The 24,562-nt window shown below is 46.1% G+C and overlaps 1 protein-coding gene across 3 annotated transcripts in view; it reads left to right on the top strand.

Moving 5' to 3' along the window:
• The window catches only part of znf385c (zinc finger protein 385C), an 89,574-nt gene that overhangs the window by 62,824 nt on the left and 2,188 nt on the right, over positions 1–24,562 (top strand). For all 3 annotated transcript variants that reach the window (XM_068336852.1, XM_068336851.1, XM_068336853.1), the window contains 7 exons: positions 7,489–7,631; positions 12,129–12,239; positions 15,348–15,567; positions 20,999–21,367; positions 21,460–21,647; positions 23,155–23,253; positions 23,732–23,821. In XM_068336852.1, coding sequence (XP_068192953.1) covers positions 7,489–7,631; positions 12,129–12,239; positions 15,348–15,567; positions 20,999–21,367; positions 21,460–21,647; positions 23,155–23,253; positions 23,732–23,821 — 1,220 coding nt within the window. The remainder of the gene's footprint in view (positions 1–7,488; positions 7,632–12,128; positions 12,240–15,347; positions 15,568–20,998; positions 21,368–21,459; positions 21,648–23,154; positions 23,254–23,731; positions 23,822–24,562) is intronic.

Raw genomic sequence — 24,562 nt, 5'->3', positions numbered from 1 at the left:
CCCCTCCAGCGAAGGCTTTAAAAGAACAGAAAAGGCTTTCCCTTTTTTATTTTTTTTTTATTTTATTTTTTTGCACATTTTCCATTAAGACTTTTAATTGGATGTCGACACATGCCTCAAAGTGTAATTTAAATGAGGTGTGTTATAAGAAAAGTCTTTAAAAAAAACAAAAAAAACAAAGAACCTGAAAGGGCAGAATGTGTGATGAAAGAGACGAAACATTCAGGTACAGTGGGAAGAAACGATCGGAAGGCCGTTATAAAATTATTCTGGAAGGCAATTTACCGGCTCGCTGCGAGGAAAAAAAAAAAAAAAAAGCAACTTGCTTAGCAGGAGATCTTTTGCATAACAATGAATGCAATAATATACAAATAATGTACAGCAGAATTCTCTCCGCCAGCAGTTTGACTCGTGTCGTTTAAATAAATAAAAGGGGAGGTTCTGGCCGTGGAATCTCAGGGAATAGCCGTCTGAATGAATTATCAATCGTTAGGAGTTTTTTTTTATTTTATTGTGAGACGTCGATGAGAAATTCGGGATAGAATTGTTTCCGCCGCCTCAGCTTTGTTTTATTCCACATTCATCACAGCCCCGGTAACTACTTTTATATCTGCCTCTCGGCATCCGAGGGAGCGTTTTCATCTCTCCTCTCATCTCATCCGGCGAGGAGTTAAAATTAGAAAGCAACCTCTGTCTTGTGCTTATTTTTATTTTTTATTTTTTACCTTCCCCAGCGTCACATTCACCCCACCCCCCCGTCCTCGAGGATCCGACTGGGTCCCGGCTCGCCCAGCGCATCTAATCAATTTGTAATGAGTTGTCACAGTCGGCATGACGGCTGTGTGATGCTTGGTTGACCAGCCTGATATTTACTCATGTAAAAAATGATGTCGCTCCTAATGCCACTTCCACAAATGACTCAATTTGCTGAGGAAATGAACCCCATCTGAGTTCCTGTCAATCCATCCACCACCACCGCCACCACCACCACCACCACCACCACCACCACCACCTACCCCAAAAGCAGCTTTGAATTAGTTCAGATTTGTTTTTTGACATTCCCACCCGCAGGATGGCGACGCTATCTGGGTATTAAAAATTGCAGAGGAGGCTGCCGACTGTTTGAAACAGATGTTTAAACAGTTTGTCGTCTTTTTTTTTTTTTTTTTTACCTTTGATCTGTTCTCAAGTTATTTTTAAAACGCCGTCTTTCTCAAAAATGTTGGTTATGGGTTGTCTTTTTTTTTTTGTGTGTTACCTGGAGGGACGTGTCCGACAGCTGTCGGTGAGCTTGTAAAGCAAAAAGGGAGGGGATTAGGGAAAAGTGTGGGAGACTTATAAAAATGTTGAAAGTCTAAAAAAAAAAATCACAAATATGTTGAAATGTTTTTTTTTATCTTCAATATTTGTCGTTTTGCTTGAGCGACTGGCCAGAGGCGCAATCCGCCTAGATTAATAGGTTTTTTGCGATTTCCTCTTCCTCCACTTCCTCTTTCCTGCCCGCCGTCAGGAAACTATGCCAACTCCTTCCCCTCCCCTTCCCCCTTTCCCATAAACGGCCGCTTCGTATGCTTTCGCAGCGGGAAAGCGGAGCAATTTGTTACTGGATGGCTCCGGGCTCATCATCTCAGCTTGACAGATGGGCCTCGCCTCTTGCTCAGGTTGGGTTCGCCGGCGATGCGCCGCTCGCCGCTTTGCCTGACAGAACTCATTATAGACGCACGGCGGGAGGAGAGGCATCTTTTGAGAGGTCCTGTTGCCGTCGCACCAAAGACGCGAGCTCGACGGACGCAAAACACTGGTTTGAATCTATTACCAGACAGCAGCTTTATAATATTATCTCTCTATGTCAGCGATCGGTGCTATTATTTAGCCGTATTTCAGGGTCGAACTGTCATTGCGGGTACTTTGAACCCAAACCGGTAACCAAAGCGAAGGCTGATCTCTGCTTACCCTTGAATTTAATTTCTACTTCCTGCAATTGATGCGAGTTGAATGATGCAAATTTAGCCCGAAGTCGGCAGGTGGGAAGAAAGCGCTGCATGGTCGAGGAGAAAGAGGGGGGGAGGTGAGGGTTGACAGATCGGTAAATTTCAAGACTGTATGATTCATCTGCATGTTGAAAGACAAGCGATGAAGTCATCTACCTTCTTGGGGGAGCGTTCTATTTTCAGCTGTGGGTCAAACTGTGCTTAGCTTAGCATGTAATCAGGCCACGCGGAGCAGTCAGTCACCTCCTGAGGAGTCCAGGGAGGGGGAAATAGGGGAGAAAAAAAAAAGAGGCCTCATTTGTCAGACTCCATATTTGACGGTTCAAACGTGGTGAAGATGAAGCTGCGATCTGCTAAAAAAAAAAAAAAAAGACTATATTTGCCCGCCGGACACACGTTGGAATAGAAACGGCCATGTGCAGCGTGCACGGTCATCAATTTACACAGTCCAGTACACAGGAAGCAGAGCGGCGCCGCCAACGCCGCATGCCGACCGACCCAGAAACAAGAGTCGAACATTTTTTTTTTGAGAACAGCTCAGACAAAAAAAAAAAAAAAACATCTTGTAAATGTGAAGTTGAATTTAAATGCTACTTTCCACTTTAACGTCGGTTTAGAAAAATCCTACAGTCACAAACGCATCATATCTGCTGCTGAAATAAAAAAAAGTATTCATGTCTTTTTTCGTGAAATCGGATGATTCAAACTGGTTTGCTCGAATTTCCAGATCTTTGTCGTACCTGAAGGGGACTTGGAAAACAGAAACGAGGGAGGAACAAGTACGGGGAAAAATGTCGGCGTTTACCGCTCTCCGTCTGCGCCATAATGGTTCCCACGGCAACCTTAATGCCACCTTGTGACCAAGCAGAAGCTGATTGGCTGTTGAGTCACTTCCTCTCTTTCTGCCTCTCCTTCCTGCCTCTTTGCCTTTCTTTCTCAAACTCTCGGCGGAGTTTATTTGGACACCTAGCGGCGGCGTGATGTCATTTCACGTCCTGCGGTTTTTTTCCCGACTCTGATCCACCAGAGGGAGGCCGCTTGGCGACGTCCTGCACGGCACGTGTTCCGCATCTCTTTTGCATGCATGGTGACTCATGGGTAATTCCATACCCCCGTGTAAAAGGCGATGGTGTGAGGGCGAGGGACGCGTGGAGGTCGCACCAGGATGCTGAAGCTGAGCAGCAGATGCACGATGAGCAATATCCGGTTATGAGTCTGCATGTCAGGACTCCATTATACGCACATTTGGTGCTAGCATATGAGGGCTGTGCTGAACATCATCAAAAAGAGAGGCTGTTATGTATACTTGGCAACCGACGGTAGGAGAGTCCACATGGCGCGGAGTAATTACGCTCGTACCGCCGCCACACTTAGCGCTCATCATTTCACCGGTCAGCGATTTCCCCGGAAAATTCATTGGAGTTTGGATGCGCCGCTATTCATTATCACAGCTGGATTATCACATCAGAGGACCCGGTGGCGAAGGTCTAACCGACAGACCGACAGTCGCCCAGCAGGCGGCAGAGAAGCGAGGCGTGACGCCTTTAAGGTCTGCTCAAATCAACAAAGACGGTAGCGCTCGCTGCGTCGAGTCCAATCACCCGTGCTGGTATTAAAAGAAAACACTCCAAACATGGAGCTAACTCCATCTCTAGAGTGTTGTCCATCAGATGGTCCCACGCAGAAGGTTTCAGCATGTTTCTGTTTTTTCCTGTACTGCCAGGAAAGCCGCACAATAAAAGGCTTTTCTCTGCTGCGCTCTGGTTGCTGAAGCCAGCAGTTCATTATATTTTACCTTAACAAGTAGCCTGTTGCTAACAGTCCTCGTGTTCCGTGAGATAAAAGTTGTCGCAGTGAGCGTTTGGAAGATTTCCAACTGTGTTCAATCCTGTCGTTTGGGAAAACCACACAAACTATTTCACAGATATTTAACCCCTGGGACTCACAAATGTAATCGATAAATGTTGAAAAATAAGAATTGAGCCTCCTCCAGTTGCCTCTCACCAATGACGACATCCAGTAGAGGTGAACTGGTGAGTCCATACGACATGATCGATCAGTAATTTAACAATATATCTCTGGTTTATTGGTTTTTTTCCAATCTGGATCGGCTTTTAAAAGGTCATTCCTGTCTTTCTGTAACTTTGAAATCTTCTGATTTTGTCTGAGACTACTTGTTACGATCGTCGAGGATGATGTTCTCCGAGGTTCTGCTCCAGCGGACCGCCTGGGAAAAGGCTCCTCTCTCTTTTCTTTTTTTTGTTTTTTTGGGGGGTTTTTTTGTTAAAAGTTTGAATTCAAGTTTGTCTGAAGTGAAATTGCAGGCTGTCATTAAGCGAGCCGACAGCAACAGGCAGGCGGAGAAAAGCCAAGGTGGAGATCCCCTCACTCAACGCCAGACCCCCGCTGTGCCCACATCTATCCCACGTAATTGCACTGGGCCACAAAAGGCAGCTTTCTCTCCTCCACAACCTGCTCCTTTTAACCCTCCCACCCCCCCAAAAAAAGAAAAGTCGTTCGGTGATGGTTAGCACGGGGGTGGGCGGGGGTATGTAGAAGTGAGAAAAGGCAATTTGTCTGAAACCTAAGGGAGCGCTGGAGCGATGACAAGAGAGTCACAGGAAAGAGGACCAAAGGAGCGAATGGTAATTCTGTCACAGAGGAAGAGGAGGAGGAGGAAGAGGAGGAGGATGAAGAGGAGGAGGAGGAAGAGAGGTTCAGTGTGTTGACATTGGAATCAATTATTTCCTCTGATGGCCAAATCGAAAACAATTTTAAAATCAGTGTCTGAACGCGTCGATCTGCGCGTCTGAGTCGATGTGAGGTGACGGCGGCTGTTGTGTAACCAAACCAGTGAGTCATGGGGGGGGGGGGTGCATTGTTTGTGATGGTGGGAGGAAGAGGATGAAGAGGATGAAGAGGATGAAGAGGAGGGCCTGCCTGGGGATGGAGCGTCGGCGACGGTCGGATCTGCGAGCAAAGTCATCCGGTCGGACGTTCGTCTCGCAAAAATACACCTCAAGTGTGTGTGTGTGTGTGTGTGTGTGTGTGTGTGTGTGTGTGTGTCATTCTCCACGCCTCATCCTGGGAGCTGTTTGTTTCCGGCGGAGCTGTTTGTTTCCGGCGTTGCGTCGGCGGTCCTGTTTTTGATACTTGTCTAAAACACAGGAGCGCCCCCCCCCCACCCCACCCCACCCCCCCACCTCGCCGCCGAACGCGCCTGGATCCCGGCTTTGCCTTCCGTGCCAGCGTTATCATCCGAGGAGGCAAACAGCCAAGCTCTGATTTAATAAGCTGCCTGGGGAGCCACAGGGAGGTTTTGGGGGGCGGGAGGGTGGGATGGTGTGGGTGGGGGGGGTGCTATCAGCTGATAACTGTCCTACCCGCAAGCCCGGCTCCTTCTTCTGATAGCCCAGCCAAGAAAAAGACTTCTCCTTACTGTGTGTGTGTGTGTGTGTGTGTGTGTGTGTGTGTGTGTGATCTGGCTGCTGCCCACGTGTCTGTAGGCTGCAGCCGTCCTGCGTTAACCCCCCCCCCCCTCTGGGTGTCAGACAAACAGAAGAGGAGAACCCACACATATAGCAAAGGGAGGCCTGAGCCCAACGCTGAGGAGCATATGTTCACACACACACACACACACACACACACACACACACACACACACACACACACAGTGAAGTGACCGTTCCTCATTCCGTCGTGACGTGTGGAGTTCTGCTCAGGCGCCTGTGCAGACGACCGTGTGTTCAAGCTGTAATGATGGCGGGCGGGGGCCTAACGTCCCTAAAATCTGACCTTAAAACGATCGATTGCGTAATCACCCTAAAAAATGGCTTTAAATTAATTTAACTCAATTATTTCCAGAGCTAATATTTATTGAGTTTATTCTGGAGCGACTTAGAATCCGGTAAAACTCTGGACCCCCACATGGTTTTACTCCATGTACATGTATATAACTGTGTAAATACAAGATATTATCATGTACACACACACACACACACACACACACACACACACACTTGAGATGGAGCAATTTCTTTCTTTCTTTTTTTTTAGGCTTTTATTTCCAAGCCGGAATATTTCAAGGTCAGTTATTGCCTTTTTTTTTTTTTTTTTGTGGTCTGCAGTATCAGTGTGTGTGTGTGTGTGTGTGTGTGTGTGTGTGTGTGTGTGTGTGTTGCACCAGAAACCCACCTTTCCTGGTGACCTGCAGCTGACACCAATGATTGATCCCGGTGCCGGGATAAGTGCCTGCGTAGCGTCGAGCGCACCGGTCGGCTGAAACGCGGCCAGGCGGAAAATTAGAAATCTCTTCGTCCCCGGTCCATTTGAAATCCGATATCTCACATCCCCCCCCCCCCTCACGCCGGCACCTTTCCTCAGCCAATAAATCAGTAATTAAATGTGTTTGTGTGTGTGTGTGTGTGTGTGTGTGTGTATGTACATGACGGTAGGTGCGTGTCCTTGGTGGATCAGCGGGGGGTAATTGAGGTGATGGGAGTATTAAGTCTCCAATGAATCTACCCGTCAATCCCCATATCCTGTCTGCATAGAAGTAGAAACACACACTCGGGGGTGGGGGGTGGGGGGTGTCGTTCACACGACTATTGTTGCATTTTGGTCCTTTGGGGCTTTTTAACAGGTTTAAACTAATAGAAATCTATGGAAATACACCTCGTTGTCAAATGTCATACTGCCAACTAGTGGTCTGGCATGCATACTACAGCTGCTTTAAAAGTTTTGCGCAGATTCTTGAGCACGAGGATCGTTTTCATGATGTTTTTGATTCATGAATGAATCAGATATTTTTTCAAATATTTTATAGATATTTTTGTCATTGTTCATCTAATCTCACCTCTTCTTTATTATTCAGTAATTATATAGTTTTATAGTTTTACAATTTCCACGGTCTATATTTATTACCCCATTGCAGATAATTGTTTAAATTGTACATATTGTACAGTTTATTGTGTATTTTAGTGTTAGTGTTGGTTTTCTGTGTATTGAATCTGGTTTTCGATCTTTGCACTATGCAATCCAGTCTTTTGCACCAGTACTGCTTTTTTATGTGCCTTCAATTGCCCCATGGGGACAAACAAAGTTTTTTGAATTGAGTTGAATTAATAATTCCTCATTAGCTTGAGTTTCACTGCAAAACTTTTCTAAATGCAAAGGTAAAAGTACGTTTTTATCCAAACCATTCTGTATACGATGGCTCACACACACACACACACACAGCGCTGTCCTAGATGGATTACACACACACACACACATATTTGAGTGATACAGTGTGTGTGGTGTCAGATGGAGGTGTAACAATGCCTCTGGTACTGAATAAATCAAAGTCAGGCCTCCTCTGAGCGCAGCGTCTGACCTTTTTGAAAGCCATCGGTGCGTTTCCTCTCCTACAATCACACCGGGGCAGAAACGTCCCTCAAGTCAACGTCTCCCGGTTGTTTCCTAGCGTCCCTAACATCCGTCTCTTGTTGTCGTGCAGGAACGTCGGCCCAGGGCAGCCCCCTCCTGGCTTCCCTCCCCGTGGCGGGACGACCCCTTCAACCTCAGCTCGACCTCAAACACCTCCTGCCCTTCAGACTCAATGGATCCTCGCCCCTCAGCCTCTTCCCTAATTTTAATACGGTGAGTGTTGAAAGCCGTTTGGTGCCCGATATAACGGAGAATAGGTTTGTTTGTCTGTGTGTGTATTAATAGTAGGAAAATTTAAAAAAAACACCCCAGCATGGACGACACATGATGATCCTCCATTACCTGCAATCGGAGATAAGAATCTATATTAGTTTAGGGACATTGTGCACAGTGTTGGGTCACAGTAACAGAAACCGATATGTTAGCTGAGATCCAGCAGATTCATGACATCCAAATGGATTAAATGTGAGAAAAGGGAGGAAGTTCCATCTGGATGTACGTCAGACCAACGGATGCTGACGGGAAAAAGTCGTTTTTTAGCAATCGGCGTCGCCATTAGCTAATTTACCAATGGAGGTAAGATAACGGAGGCTTACTGGAGAAATTTGATTTTAGTTTTAGCAGTTTATGGAGTTACTGCAGCATGAAAATATAGGTATTTACATTTAGAGTTCAGATTTGAAAGGCTAGTGAACCCTTTGTAGCTTAAAGCGGAACCGATTAGTCTTTTATCAATAGCGGCAGCCGCGTTCTCTGGTGGAGCCAGATAACCTATAAATAATACGCCACCTAATTAAATTTTAGAATTATCAGGTGACTCATCTTACGTCTCTCAGATATTGCGATTGCACCATTTAGAAAAGAAACGCCTCCTTTGTCTCGTCTTGCTTTCCGAACACCTTTAAATGTGTGCCGCGCCGCCACCCAATCAGGGGTATCGATTCAAACAAAAAAACCCTGTTTGAATCTTTATTCAAGCACGGTTTCATTATCTGACCTCAGAAATGTCGTCACAACAGACGAGACCCTCGCTGATTAGCTTTGAGCGTCGGTACCGAACCGCTCGTTTTTTTGTTTTTTTTCCTCAAGCCCCTCGACGCCCAAGCTTACGCAGGAATTACCCGCTTTGATCCGTTACTCATCGGCACCGAAACCTTTGTAGTTCAGAGTGCGTCTGCACTTCTGATGTATTGGATCCTACGTTTGGTGTGTGTGTGTGTGTGTGTGTGTGTGTGTCCGTGAAGGTGCGTTTTTTTCACTCCCCTCGTGGCGCGCTGTGAAGCCATCTGCAGCTCTTTGGTCTGTAAATGAAACATAAGCCTGAGCTTTAGCTCCAGCGTTCGCTTCACACCTTTCAAACCAAGCATAAGACACAAAAAAAAAAAGTAAAAGGTAGGATGAGACGGAGAGAGAGAGAATGAAGGATAGGCAGGGAAACACAGACATCTGGTTGGGCGGGGGGGACGTGTGAGGGGGTGGATGAGACGTGAACGCGTGCTGCTTGATGTGCATGAAGTGGTCTCCAGCCTGCTATCTGAAAAGTGCAGTTTATTCATTTGGTTGGCTGCCCACTGTTTTTGACCTCGGGGTCATCCGTACCCCCACCCCCACCCCCACCCCCCCAACAGAGGGATGAATGCCCGACAGCAGAGGCAGCATGAAAAACACTCCTTCCTCTCGTGTATTTATATTAGCGGTGGAGGCAGGAGGGCAGGGCGGCCGGTGTTTCGTCTGCGTTCTACTCATTTTTTTTATTTTTGGTTAAATTGCTGTTTATATTCTCCCAAAAACCGACGTCTGCGTGACTCAAATCTTTTTATTTGTTAAATTGCGTGAGACGACCCACAGAAATCGTGTTTCACAAGCCAAGCTAATGTTTTTTGTTTTTTTTTGTTAAGATAATATTCTAGCTTATTATAAAAAAATTTTTTTTTTTAAATAATAGATATTTTTTGTGGTGATTGAAGACGCAAAAGCCAGGAGGTTATTAATGAAGGCGACGAAACAGAGCCGAGGAAAAAAAACGTATTTACTGAGTTGCAGCTGTTAAATAGGTTATAAGTCATGATGGGATGCTGAATTTACCGCATCCAGAAAGCAAAAAAAAAAAAAAAAAATTACGATAACGGCGGAAATAACGTGGAATCAGTGTCGTCTCGGTCCCGGGAGGAGATGATTAGCCTCCATAACACACAGTGTGACAGCACAGCTGTGGCATTAATCACAAAGTCCATTCAACTGGGACCCCCAGGTTCTTTCAGCCCCGATAAGGCAGCCGTCCCAGACTCATGCAGGGGGGGGGGTTGTGGGGCGTGAATGCACCTGTCTCCAAAACTAAATACCCTCCGGTTCCACTGGTGTCCGCGTTACAGCCTCCACCTCCTCACCGTCTCGGCACAGGATACGTCCAGTCTGCGTCGGGATGGCGACGGCGGTGGATGGATGGGTCGGACAAAAGGTGCTTTTAGAGCAGTCGGTTCGGGATGGCTGCAGATGGACAATGGGCACATTCTTCAGTCCTTAAAACAAATAGCTGTGTGCAGCCTGGCCGACTGGGGGGTAGGGGTGGGGGGTGGGGGGCTGGACCGAGGGTTTCTGCTGGTGAATCCCCACCCCGCACCCCCAGGGAGGAAGAGAGGGAGGGACGTACCTCCAGCGTGGAGGTTTTCCTTGTCAGGTGTGTTTATATTCCCTCTCACACCTGGCGTCGAGGAGTTCGTCGTAAACCGACTCGTGCACAAGCTGCTTTGGACGTGCACGACTCTTCACCCGGTGGGGAGAGTTCAAATCTTACTGGCCTTGCAGCCTCTCTAGAAACTCTTCCCCGTGGGCCGCAGCGTTTCACACTGTTAGATCACAATGAACTGAAACCGCATACAAATACAGTTTCAGCTTCTAACAACAGGGCAGAACTCATTAGGAACAAATTTAGGACCAGTGTGGAGAAAAACAATTATCAATCAATGCAATTATTACAAGGAAATATTCATTATGGAGCATTTTATAATGGTAATAATAATAATAATAATAATAATAATAATAATAAACTATGTAATGATAAAAGACAAGAGGAGGACTAAATGAGGAGGTCACACCATGAAGAGGGACAATTTCCATCATGGTGGATATAAAATGTGATTTGGAAACGATGCATAATTCAAAATCTAATGAAATATTCCATTTCATCTGGATATTAAAGGGCCTGTATTCGTAGATTTTGCCCACGCTGCTTTTTTTTTTTTTTTTTAACGGAAATAGGAAAAGGTATCATGAGATGTGACTTCTTTCATTTTGCAGGCTTTCTCCGGTGTGCGTAACGAGCGACGGCGCGTCATAAATGCCGTGAAATGTGTTTTTCTAAAAGATGGACAAAAATGTTTGATCATCATAAAACAATCTGGACCCTGATGTTTAAAATAAGCTCTTTTTCTCTTCTGGGGTGTTCATTCCCCCAGACATTCTGGGCGCTGTCCTCGGCTCTGTCCTCCAGAGCTGGCCAGATAGCTGCAGCCTTCTGCCAGTTAACGGGGTTGCTTTTAATCCCAAACGCTGGCGCCGGTTCCCCCGCTCCAGTCTGTTAGTACAATTAACCGCACCACAAGCCGTATTATTTGTCCAGCATTTGCATGAAATTCTTTCCAAAAGGCACCAACACCACAAACAAGGCAGCGAGGTCAAGTTCAATGAATCAAATTAGCTCAGTTGATGCTTGGCAGCCAGTTTACGGCTGGCTGTCGCAAAACCCTTAATTATGCAGAACTTTGAGCCCTAATAAAATTCAAACAAGTAATTTATATGTAATTTCACCCCTGTGCAGTTGTTGTGTGCAAAGAAATTAGTTAAAGAGACCATAACTATGTTCATCCCAAGCTATTAAATAGTTTATTTCTGCTGTGGGTTTAGACGGTTTAAACGTGGGGCCTGACTCGCTTTTGGAGCCTCTAGTGGTCATGTGGGGGAACTGCAGCGATTGACTGACACTTGATTACAAGCAAACCAACAGAAAAACACACATTTAAGCACACATTTATGCACACATAAATGTGCACAAATCCACAACATATCATAGTTCAACAAGAAATATGAGGGTGGAAGAGAAATAAAATTTGCCTTTTGCAGCTACACCCAACATGAGAAATATCTTTATTGTCTGAGGAATAATTAGAAGAACTTCTTTCAGTCATAATTTGTCTGCAAGATTATTCACTAAAATCAAATAGTGAGGTTATTGAACTATTGTTAATCAAGTATCAGAAATCATATGGAATATTCAACTTGATGTATATTGCCGTCATTATCGCGTTTGAGCAGCTTGCATCTTTGCGTCTGAGTTGATTTTGGTCCGTTTTGGTTAAATTTAGATATGCAACACTTGCGCTATTAATAAATGTAGAATAAAGAGACGAATAGCAGCAGACGTCTGCAGCAGGGCTTCACCTCCCCCTGGGTGCCAGATTTAACATAACTAATGTTAAAACAAGCAACCTGCAGACCACAGTCTAAGCAAACGGCCCATTTCAAACTGGCGCCGCACTCGTCAAGAGTCAATGCGACAGACCCGGCAAAAATAAAATACGGGGGGGGGGGGTCTGGGGAGATTCGCGCCGAAGATTGAATCTCTGCAAGCTGCACAGCGATTTCTCATTTGGGGAAATAAAATCTAAAACAACTGATGTTGTTTGTGCGGGCTTTTTTGTTCCCGTCTCTCAGATGGACCCTGTCCAGAAGGCAGTGATCAACCACACATTCGGCGTCCCTCAACCCCTCAAGAAGAAACAGATTATCTCCTGCAACATTTGCCACCTGCGCTTTAACTCAACGGTAAGAAATGTTTAGTGCTTTTATGTCAAAGGCAGAGAAGGTAATGGGAAGATAACACAGGGAAAAAGATGGCATGCCAGACTGTGTAATTTACGAAATAAAAGCAATCTATTCCCCCACCCCCCCCCAAAAAAAGTGAGTCTCGCCTGAGAGAACAACATTTCTTTGTGAGCTGCTGCTATCTTCTTGAATGTTGTTTTTTTTTTTTAAAAATATGTCCGTTCCTCAATTACCTCAGCTCTTATCGCGCCCACCGACTCATTGAATTTGTGCCGACTCGATTTGTTTGAAAGCTACAAAACATTTGTGTGCATACGCAAAAATAAAAACTGGAAGTGAATTCCTTTTCTTCCTTTTTTAAATCCAACTTAAGTCATTCTGGGGTTGTTGTTTTTTTGGTTTTTTTTTATTATGGTTAAATGGGCATGAAAGTTTGTTTGGTTTTTTGTTCGTTCGGTGACTGTCTGTAAAGTTCAGGATTAGTCGGCGGGGAGCGACGGCGTTTATCAGCAGCGAGCAGAAACAATCAGCATCCCCGAGCAGGAAGGAGAACTCTCAGCTGCTCCATCCAGTTCTCTATTTATTGTCACCTTTTAACTCGAAACTACTCAGACATGCACAATCAACGCACAATCGAACATCCCGTGACAGTTCATGCATATTTACATACATAAATAGATAACTTCTTGAAGCGTCTTCGCGCTTGTCTTTTTGGTGGGTTTTTTTTGGCCCTCCCGATTTCAAAGTAGCGCTGAGACACAGGAGACGAGGAGCTGTGGGAGGAGAGAGGGTTTCTTCACACACTTCAGCAAATCCCATTCCCTGAATCTGCGCACTTACTTTAAACAGGAGTGTCAGGTCTGACTGTAGCTTTATCCGTCTCTCCGAGAGCAATACTTTCCTAACACTCCTGTGAACTCTCCTCGGAGTTTGCTCTGATATTATACCGACTTGTCCGTGTGCGTAAGGCTCAAAGAATGGGGGGTGGGGGTGTTGACAGGAAGTTCTCCCTGCCACTCAGGATAACGTAACCTGAACCCAAAAAACGACGACAAATGACCAGCTGAGGAACCTGTTCTTGCGGACACGTCCCTCCGCCCAAGTAGAGGTCACAAGGTCAGAGGCGTCACTACATCATGGATTTTTTTGTAGGTAGTCACGTGATACCATACACGCGTGCTATTGGTCATCATCTTTAAAAAAATTCTTTGCACAGAGTAAAAGAGTCAGTGAGGAGACAGAAAGAGAACCTATGACTTCACAGCAAAAGCAAAATACCCGTATGGTTACAGCAGGTTGGAGGCTGAAACCAGCTCGGGTCTCATCTTAAATAAGGTGTCTGTTTCTGGATGTAGAATAAATGTTTTTGGTTTTTCTATAAACTTCTCACTGGTGTTAAACATCATTAAACAGCTCAAGCACCGCTGAACATTTTAAGTAATGCATAGCATATCCTCATGTTCCTCATACATCATGTTGTGCAGAGCATAATGGAACATAATTGGGCTAAATATATTTAGAACACATGGCTGCAAAAGAGCTTTATTTTTTTAGCCATCATCCAGTGTTTTTTGTGTTCCCTTCTTCGCTCTGTTGAATCAAGCAAACCATTTTATTTTTAGATTGTGTTAATTTTGGCATTATTGCGAGATAGAACTCCCCTCCCCAGGAATGATTTGACGACTTACTCACCCAACAGACAGACGTCTGTGGACCGGATGTCGCCCACCTATTTCATATCCCCAGAATCTACCGGACGTCAAGGATCCCTCTGAAGGCCGCTGCATCCTGCCGGCCACGGGTGGGATGTGGAAGCCAAAGCTCATTTCACACCTTGTCTTCTCCCCCTCACACACTCTCACCCCCACCCCCAGCTCCACCGGGACTCGGTCGGTGACAGCGGAGAGGGCGCTGACTGAATTCGTCACATCACACTAATCTCCGAAACCGTTTCATGGCGGATCGGTCACACGATGAGTCAGAGCGCTATAGAGTTGTGTTTGCAGATTCTTTGTCAGCTGCATTATTTATAGGCTTGAATCCCTTGTGGAGGGTTTTTATCTCCATCCATTGACTGAGGTAACGGCAGTGGATATCCGTACCTGGAACAGAATCCTTACGTACTCCTGATGGGACTTTATTTTGTTGCTGCTCATATAATCAGAGAAATTCACATTTTGGCCACAATGAAAACTAATCTTTCCATTTGGAAGTCTTCAAAGCAAAGTCCAGCCTCTTTACTTACCTTGTTTGGAGCCTGAGGATTTGCATGATTTACTTCTTAATCAAGTAAAACTGGAATGGAGCTCAGAAGAGGGAAAATTGTTTTTACTTTGCCTCACTTCGAGATGAAAAAAATGACGCTTTAATGCCTAATCCATCATCCTTAAGCCATCAGAGTTTATGAAAACACTCTTACTACTCAGTCTTCTTATATAATGTGTGTTTTTATATTATAATTCGTCATAAATCTCCTCATCTGGCCATTATTGTGCTGAATATATGGTTCTAGTCTTGCACCACACCTCTGTCTCCTATCCGGGCTCGGAGCTGATAAAAGCAGTTGTGGCAGCTTTAATGAGTGATCTCTATTGATTTCCTTGATATTATGATGTATCCAGGCTCTGTCTGACAGCAGCCGCTTTGTTCTGGGATTCTCCGTGCATGGGGCCGTGAGAATGATGAGAATGCGAAGGTAAAAAATCGTGACTCCGTTTGGAATTAAATTCATGTTTAGATCTGCATCGTGGCCTGCCGTCTGATTCGTGTTTGTGGGATGGAGCGCTAACGGATGGGACATTAGTATGTATTGCCGTTCGTAGCGCCTGCCGACGCCGACTCTCGCGGAGCACATTAATAAGGTAGTCGTGGAGATAGGGGCCTCTCTCTTGTTGCGTATTACGCATGCAGTTATACCTCTGGCCTCCAAATGTGCCATCGCCGTTATCAGGTGGAGACAGACTCCACTCGCAGCCATCCCTGCGAGAAAAAGAGAGAGAGAGCAAACATCCAAGTGTGAAGTTTAGCATTTACCTCACGCAGACCGCCGTCTCTCCAATAACGGGGCGAGTCAAACGCTAACCTGGTTGTCTTTGTGTCTTCCGACAGAATCAAGCAGAGGCTCACTACAAGGGCCACAAGCACACCCGGAAGCTCAAAGCCATGGAGGCCCAGAAGAACAGGCAGCGACGAGCCGGGGAGGCCTCGTCCGCCGGAAGGGAGCGGGACAGAGACCGGGATCGGGATCGAGATCGGGACAGGAACAAGACGTCCACGTCCGAGGCGCCTCTCCCAGCGCTCATGGATACGAGCTCAGTGGAGGGAACAAGTACGTTAACGCACCGGGAAACAGAACGGCCACTCTATCACACTTTGGCTTCTCTAATTCCCTCTTCTACTGGGTTTCATCGCTCTGAAACCCTCCTAAATCCTCTATTCACACCAGCGACAGCTTCCATTCTCCTCCTCCATATCTTTGCTGCTCTTATCTTTTCTCCCTCTGCTCCACCGTCTTCTGTACACCTTATCGTCCACCTCATTCCCTGCCTTTTCTGTGCATTAAGATCCAATTCCCTCCCTTCCTTTTAAAAAAAAAAACCTCTCTGACTTGCCTTGCGATGGACAGATGATGGATGAAGGGTTCCAGAGTCCTGTGGCCACTGTTGTAACCTCCTGTCCTCCATCGGACTCTTTCCTATCTCTGTTAGAGGTAGAGGGCGGTCACAGTGTTGGAGTGTAAAGGAAGTCAAATAGAGAATAAAGGTTTTTCCAATTGTTCTTTTCCAGGAAGTTAAAACGCCTTCACGTTGACTTTGAGCTTAGATGTTTAGCTTTTGATAAAGATAGAGGAGTACGTGGTTGTGTTTTCTTTTTCCACCCGCGATCGCTGCGAATCAGTGAACGTCACTCTGCACTTAAACTCATCCGAATCCAAACAGGAGTGACGGCACGGCGGAGCAGTTTTCCTTTCTCCTTCTTCTACTCCCCCCACTTCATCGTCTCCTTCACTTCCCCTGCCCCGCCTCGGATCGCCATCTGAGCGGAATTTCAAAACGCAGTCGGATGATAGACGGAATATTAAAAGAGAAACGTAGGTGTTGAGAGATGAGGCAGACGGTTCGTACTTAACCCACAGTTCATATCTTCATGTGAGCGTGGATTCTCGTAGACGTGCGCACGTTTTTGCCTTGAGCGCTAAGAGTCTCCTCCAGACGAGAGAAAGTGGACAAAAGACTAGGAGTCTGATAATGCTCTCATCAAATCTCATTTTAATATTCCGCCGTTGCAAAGGAAGAGCTCCGAAAGTGGGAAGCGTCGGTGGGGATGGGAACGAGATGATGAGTGGGAAATGAAAGATAAGATGAGATGAATGAAAGAGAGAGAGAGAGAGGAATAAGAGAGGAAGAACACGTAGGGAAGAGGAGTCATTGGAGAGAGAAAGTAGATAAGTCGTAGCTGGTTTTTATCCTGTGAATAATTTTACAGTTCCAAGGCAATTCTGTGAGGAGGAACACTTTAATAAGCCCAATTGTGTGACCGTCCTAATGTGAAATTGAAATGCAGCAGTGCGAGCCGGCGGTGGCGTTGCACCACAATGCCAACCTGTAATGGAATGGCGCTCCTAATTAACACTCTATAAAATGAGTTGTGTCTGCCATGAAACCCAATGCTGGTGGGGGGCCGTCTAAGTTAATGCCAACATTGTCTGCCGCCAGCAGCCAATAACGCACCTGTTGGCTGTTCTTGTGTACAACCAGCCTGACTGAATAAACAGGCTTTAAGGCCCCCCCCCAGGGTCAACCCCTGCAGCTCCACCACAATAATGGACATTTATACTGGAGCCCATCCCAGCTGGCAGGTTAGACCCTGAACAGACCACCGGTTCGCCGCAGGGTGGCTAACAACAAATCACACCCATATTCACACCCACAACCAATTTGGACACAACAAGTTGACCTATTTTTCCCTTTTTTTGGAGTCTGTCGCCCAAGATTTCTCTTTTTCACCCCAACCAACCAAACATCTGGAGTCTTGGTTCTGGTGGAGGTTTCTTCCTGTTAAAAGGCAGTTTTTCTCTCCCCTCTCTCCATGTGAATAAAGTGTGTCTAAATCCTTCTTGGCGTGACTTATGTTGTGATTTGGCGCTGAGTCCATAAATTGAAGAGGAAGCCAGAGAGACTCCACAAAGACAGGACGAGAGCAGAGTCAAGTGTAGAAAAATATCAGGGTCATTCATCAGAAAATGCCCCAAAACACACTCAAATTTTCTTCAGATAATGAGGACCTCGTAGAAAGATCAAAAGAGGAAGTATTCACCAAACAGTCCACACAGAGAAAAAAGTCAAAGGTAAAAGTCTTTACCCTTGACCGCCACTTTGATTTCTTAAAAGCAAAACCCCATTTAATTATCACTATTGTAACCAAGAAGAAAAAAGAACCGTTTAATGTTAATGAAGCAGTAATTTTTAACTCCAAACATAATGTTCAACTAGCCTTATCCTGAACCTTTGGAAAGTCCTTTGTAAACCAGGACCAGAGAAAGATAACACTTTCAATCTTAGAAGGGGCCAATCAATGCTTGTAAACCGACACAGACGGGGGAGAGCAGAGACGGCGGGTTCACATCAGTCACGGAAAACATCAGTCACCATCAGCCGTGATTGACTCCCCTGTTGAAGGCGTGTTGGCGGGGACTCGTCGCCGCCGCCGATCACGACTGTCACCGCTGTAATGATGATTTAACGCGAGGGTTTTCCTCCAGGGAAGTTGTTTGCGATCAGAGGACGCCTCGGATCAGAGCTCACCCAGTAAACCAGGTGCTCTGCGTCTGGAAGTCTCGGAATAACGAGTCTAATATTCATATTGATTGTCTCTTTTTTTTTTCTTTTCTTGACTGATCGATCAGCTGATATGAGAGCTCTTCACATGTTTTTACACTAAAAGCCTGTTGGGTTTAATTGGACTGTAAAAATCAGGGTTAAAATCAGATCATGTGAAACAAAACTAGCTATTTCCCAGCGTAGTATTGATCTGAACATCCATTATTTTTCACCGTGTTCTGCTCCGTAGAGGCTCTGCTGCCAATAAGCCGGCCTTTGGTCTGACAGTTTACCAATGACGGTGACAGTTTCTCTCATCATATAGGCAGTTGAACAGTAAGTAAAGCGCCTGATGAGCTGGTAAAAAGGCCATTTTAGTAGAAGGAACCAGAAGAGATTTGGTAAAATATATAGAATTCTGACTAATTTTTAACCCCAGTCTCCCAAAAAAATAATTATTCGAAGAGTAGACCAATCGACTTCGCCTTGGATACATTCGTATGTCCACAGAAAGGAGTGGAGAGATAGATGGGAACATGGGAGAAAGAAAAAACAGTGGAAAAGGTCTTCCCTTGAGGCCGATCGAAGTGGAGCAGTTTTTCATTGTAGCCCGATAAGGTTGCTTGAAAAATGATCATCATCTCCTTTAATTGCATTCATTGGCTCGCCGCTTGTTTTAAGAGTTCATCCTTTAAAGGAATGAAGATACCTTAAACTCGACAGAGATAACAGAATCAAATCAGAGTCTTTTAAGAATTTTGTGATTCTTCTCAGCCTCCACGTCTTCCTCTGTGAGGTTCCTCCTAAATCCATCGATCATTATCACTCGCCTCCAGGGACTTCTCAGGTGGCCGGGCCTTTCTATAAGCTCAGGATCATACCTTACCACCCCCTCCCACCCGCCTCTCGTCCCTCATGGAGGAGCTCAAATCCCTCAGGGGTCACTCTCATTACAGCGAGGGGACCGTCTAATCTTGCTCCTGTATAGGTTCTTTTTTTTCCAGGGGGAATGAGAGAGGAAGACCCTTATCTCCTGTGATGAATTTACTCTGGGATGTACAGGGAAAAATCAATGGAGTGTAGTTATATAGAGGGCTTGTGTGTGTGGGGCGGGTGGGGAATAGGGGGGGTAGACGGCGCTCTGAATGAAATGGAGATATTCAGTCGGCGTAGTGCACGGCGCTCTGGGGTGAAACGTTCGACTCTCCCGGGAGGACGTCGGGGTGAGAGGGGGGATGTGTAATGGAACTCTGGTGACTTATCGGCGAGGCCTGCCAGTCGATTGGTTTGTTTATATTGACTGAGACTCTGGGTCCACTTGATATTTGAATAGCGAGAGAGAAGGGAAAGGAAGGGAAGGGAAGGTAGGGGAAAGGAAGAGAAGGGAAGGAAGGGTAGGGAAGGGAAGGTAGGGGAAGGGAAGGTAGGGGAGGGGAAGGGAAGGTAGGGGAAGGGGAAGGTACGGGAAGGGAAGGGAAGGTAGGGGAAGGGAAGGTAGGGGACAGGAAGGGAAGGTAGGGGAAGGGGAAGGTACGGGAAGGGAAGGGAAGGGAAGGTAGGGGAAGGGAAGGGAAGGTAGGGGACAGGAAGGGAAGGTAGGGGAAGGGGAAGGTACGGGAAGGGAAGGGAAGGGAAGGTAGGGGAAGGGAAGGGAAGGTAGGGGACAGGAAGGGAAGGTAGGGGAGGGGAAGGGAAGGTAGGGGAAGGGGAAGGTACGAGAAGGGAAGGGAAGGGGAAGGTACGGGAAGGGAAGGGAAGGTAGGGGAAGGGAAGGGAAGGTAGGGGACAGGAAGGGAAGGTAGGGGATGGGGAAGGGAAGGTAGGGGAAGGGGAAGGTACGAGAAGGGAAGGGAAGGGAAGGTAGGGGAAGGGAAGGGAGGGAAGGGGGGAGGCAGGGAGGTTGATGGCATTTACTCACATGAAACGATGCCAATCTAGACCGTTTGGCAAAAGATACGATATCTGAAAAATCCACCGAAAGAATTCAGAAGTACTTTTCATGTTGGCTTCAGTCGGTTTTCTTGTTGAAAAGTTAAGTCGGAGAAGATAAGAGAGATTTTTCTCGGGCTGTTTTTTTTTTCGCAGCTTTGGGTGTGTTATTTGAAAAATGTAATCAGCCTCACATTTTACTTTGAAAATGCACATCATTTCCTAACAAAATTATATAACTGAGCTCCGACAAAGCATTTGGAACAAACTCCTGCACACCCACATGTCGCGTTTCGTGTTGGTTTTCATGTTGAGACCTTCCAGTTTCACTTTAGTTTGGTGTCTCTCACTCTCCAGGAAGTGCTTCTTCGGTGAAAGATGGTGATTTCACGCGCCCTCCAACTCGGATCAAACCGAGTCGTTTATTGGATGTGGGTGACCACGTGGCTAACGTTAGCAAACCAGGCAAACACATCACAAATTTGGAGTTGCCACAATTGAGTAACGCTGACAGCAGGGTCCCGTTGGACCTAGACACGAGACTAAAGCGCCGCCCGCTTCCTGTTGGCGCTTGTCTTAACCAATTAGGTGCCTCACATAGAGTGCGCCCTGGCGCCGAGCTCGGCAGCCGGCTCACAATCTGCAGTGATTGTTCAGGCGTCTGTTCTGTTTGTCCGCGTGCAGCAAAGGAAATCTGCAAAGAAAACACTGATAATATTTTGTAAATAGTATTTCTGCTGTGATTGGGATTTCGCGGACCCGTTCCACATCGTATTAGTCGTGTCTGAAGAGAGGAGGGAACACAGACACACCAGTGTTGGCGCCAAGTTAACACATGTCGCTCAGCGTGACAACCGGTTCTAGGTTCAGGGATTGCCTTGTAGATTGTCCAATAGATCGTCAAAGACTATCCACAGGGGGGAGGCAGAGATGGAGATAGAGCTAAGTCCAAAACGACAAGTCCAAATCCGGTTTGCTGAAGTCTTCCTTTGTTTCTGCTTTTGTCCGCAGGTCTACAGTCTGATCTAGAACCGACCAACCTGGAGACAAAATTGGAAGAAAGTCCCAGGAGTTCCGTCATGTTGACGCCAGTGTCCGAGGTTTCCACCGTGGAGCTGGTCACCCTCTCCCCTCCTCAGATTTCACCCTCGTCGCAGCTCTCGGACACCGGCTCCGACACCAGCGCCCCCGATGTCCCGGAGCCCGGTGAGGCCACGGGTCCGGCTAACGAGTCGGGAAGCCTTGGGGACGTTCCCAGCACAAATGGAGACTTGCGTCCAGACGAGGACAAGGACGCCAAGAAGAGCAAAGCTCACCTCCATTGTCCCGTCTGTAAAGTCACAGTCAACTCCGTCTCCCAACTGGATGCACATAACAGCGGTACGAGTCTTTTTCTGGAAGCTGTGACAGACAAACGTCACCGATCTTATCCGACAAACATGCTGATCTGCTACTCCCCCCCCCCCCACCAGGTACGAAGCACAAACTGATGCTTGAGGGCCACAGCATTCTGCCCAGACGCCGGGGGAAGGTGGTGGCGGCTCGAGCCGGCTGCAAGAGCAAGAGGCTGGGGAGCAAAGGCAGCGTTGGGGTGCCCAGCAAGAACTTCCAGTGTGAAGTGTGTGAGATCTTTGTGAACTCCGAGACCCAGCTGAGCCAGGTAAGACCAAGTTGTAGCTACTCTAACCAGAGATAAGAAGGAAAGATAGATTGACAGTAATCCCTCGTTACTCATGGTTAATGCGTTCCAGGACGATCCTCAAAAAACGAAATTCTGCAATATAGCGGCAAACTATTTTATTATTTATGGTAATGGAATCCTTAGGGACCGATTAAAAAGCTGCACACATTACCTAATCGGGTCACTAAAGGGTCGTGTTATAAAAGTGTAAAAAAAAATGTAATACAGAATTATTATTTTATTCTTACAATGCATCAGACCTTTCCATTACTTCAGACCTATACATAGATATGAAGTTGAAAGAAAATTACTGGCAAAATTTCATATATTTCACCTTTTAACTGACTGATTTATTGGGAGAGAAACACATAAAAGCAACAAAAATGTCACTTTTGGACCCAAACAGTTCCCAAGGGTTAAACGTTTATGAACGCTCCCCATATTGATATTAAACCACCTCTAAATTACCTTTTCCCACACTCTTAGACTGTTTAGAGCACTTTGGTATTAAAGAAAAGTCGCAGGAGGACCCGTGACTCTCAGAACGCAGCGCACTTCCGGATGCTAACAGCAAATAGAATGCGAGTACGGTATCACGTGACTACATACTAAAAATCTGCGATTTAGTGAAGCCATGCATCTTGAAACGCAAACAAGCGAGGGATTACTCTATATGTGATGCAGCCTCAGCTTACTGAACCCATGTGACCTCAATTACCTTATGAATATACTGCATATAATTAACAGCCTGCAGCTACCGCCGGATAAAGAGGGACCCGTATTACACATTGAACTCGACCCAGGCCTTTAAATTTAAGGTTAAAAAATCCTCCATTGATGAATTGACTTGATAAACAGTGAAGATGAAACACTTTATCTCGTAGAAGACACCTTTTTTCACACAGCCTTGATTTAAGGGCGGCTTCGATGAAAGCAGCTGCTTCATTTTATGACATTTGAATGAAGCCGTTGAAAAACAGGCTGCGACTATGGAAGCGCATTCAAGTGGAAGATATTTTACTCCCCACATTTAGACAGATATCATTTGGTGCCACAACTAACTGCTGGAGCTCTTTAGCGAACAAGCGTTTATTCGCCACTCATTACCGAAAGCCCTCTAATGCCCCCTGTGTTTAATTTTCTGGCTGCCGTTAAAACAGGTTGTGGGGGGGGGAGTCGTTTCTTTTGATGTCCGTTAAAACGCTGCATCTGAGCGGAGGGGATTGTCTCCTGGAGTGGAATGGTGGGGGGGTAAAAGATACGGGATGCTCTACACTGGCGTGCTTTAGCCCTTAAACGCGTCCCACCTCCTATCCGAGGAGGACGTAAGCCTGTTAGCGCCGCATCCTGAGCGGCGACAGGAAGTAACGCCATGTAATATCTGCTCGCCAGTCAAACTCAACTTGTATCCATTATTAATTCATCGTATTTGAAGTTGCTACGACAGATGCTTGTTAGCCCCCGCTGATGGTGTTTTTCTCTGCAGCACATGAACAGCAGAAGGCACAAGGACAGGCTGGCCGGAAAACCGCCCAAACCCAAATTCACCCCCCACAGCAAGAGTCAGCCAAGCTCCGGCTTAGCGGTAAGTCTGGGAGTGAAGACGGGGGCAAACAAAAGGGCCGTCGCGCATATACGCAGACACACACACACACACACACACACTCAACAGATGCAAATAAAGCATGATTACTTCCCTGTTGCTTGAAAATAGTGGAATTCCATGAGTAAATTCAGTTTCGCTGGTGAATGATGTGAATGTGTTTAACGTTAGAACAGATCTGAGCCCAAATATACAGTTTAAAACACACACGGATCCTGTTACAGGTTGCCGGCTGTGTGTGTGTGTGTGTGTGTGTGAGTGTCATAGAGGTTAAGCACACCGTTGCACTCAGTGATTCCTCCACCCCTGAGACCGATCGAAAATAGTCCCGCAGCCTGAATCAGCACTCCAGATTAATCATTTCTCTGCTCCTGTCACACTATGTACAAACCTACCCCCCCTCCTAACCCCCCAACTCCCTCCTTCCTCCTCCTCCTCTTCCTCCACCTCCGTCCTACAGAACGTGAGATGGAGTGGATACGCGGGCGTGGCTGTGTCCGCCATGAAGAAAACGTTCAGCCAGTACAATCTCACCTCCCTCTCCACGCAGGTCAGTGTGTGTGTGGGGGGGGGACGAAGACCGGGGTTCGAGCCCATGATTCTGTTTTTATTTGTGTGTTTACTTAGGGTAATGTTTGTTTAACCCGCTGGCGATGATGTCATCCCCCCCGGGGTTTGATGTACGATGTTCACGGAGACGTACGAATCCAAAGACAGACGGGGTTCAGCCACTCCAAAAAATACTTTAAAATAAGCATCTAAATGTAGAACTGGAGTAACAAGGTGTGAAATATTCAGCTGTTAAAATAAAATTCTTCAATTTAGATCAGTTTGCCTGGTTAAGGTTTTTAAATTCAACGTGTTTTTGTTCGATAATCCAAGGATGAAGGTTCCTTCTTTTGAGCGTCTGACTGGCGTCACCTGCACACGGAGTTATTTAAACGTTTTCTATCGTCTAAAAAAGAATGAGCTGATGTATTAGAAAAATGTGATTTCTCACTGACGGAAGTGAATATAATGTAAAAAGAATATCTTGTTTAACTGGTTCGGAGGATGAATAGTAGAAATACTTCGCAACAGCAGCTCAGTCTGTCAGAGGAGGTCTGTGGAAAACGTATTTTTGACAGCACTTAAATGAAGTATAAGCAGTAATCCTCCATCCAAACCTCCGAGTTTGTTTGTTTGTTGGGTAATCATTCTAATATAGTCAGGTCTGCATGTTTTAAGTGTGAAAATATACAGTTCAGCTTGTATTCAGAACAGCTGAATTGAATTCTGAGACCCGGCGACG

The sequence above is a fragment of the Antennarius striatus genome, chromosome 16 (genome assembly GCF_040054535.1).
Source record: "Antennarius striatus isolate MH-2024 chromosome 16, ASM4005453v1, whole genome shotgun sequence".
NCBI lineage: Eukaryota > Metazoa > Chordata > Actinopteri > Lophiiformes > Antennariidae > Antennarius > Antennarius striatus.
The sequence above is the reverse complement of the archived record's forward strand: the minus strand, read 5'-3'. Positions and strand labels throughout refer to the sequence as shown.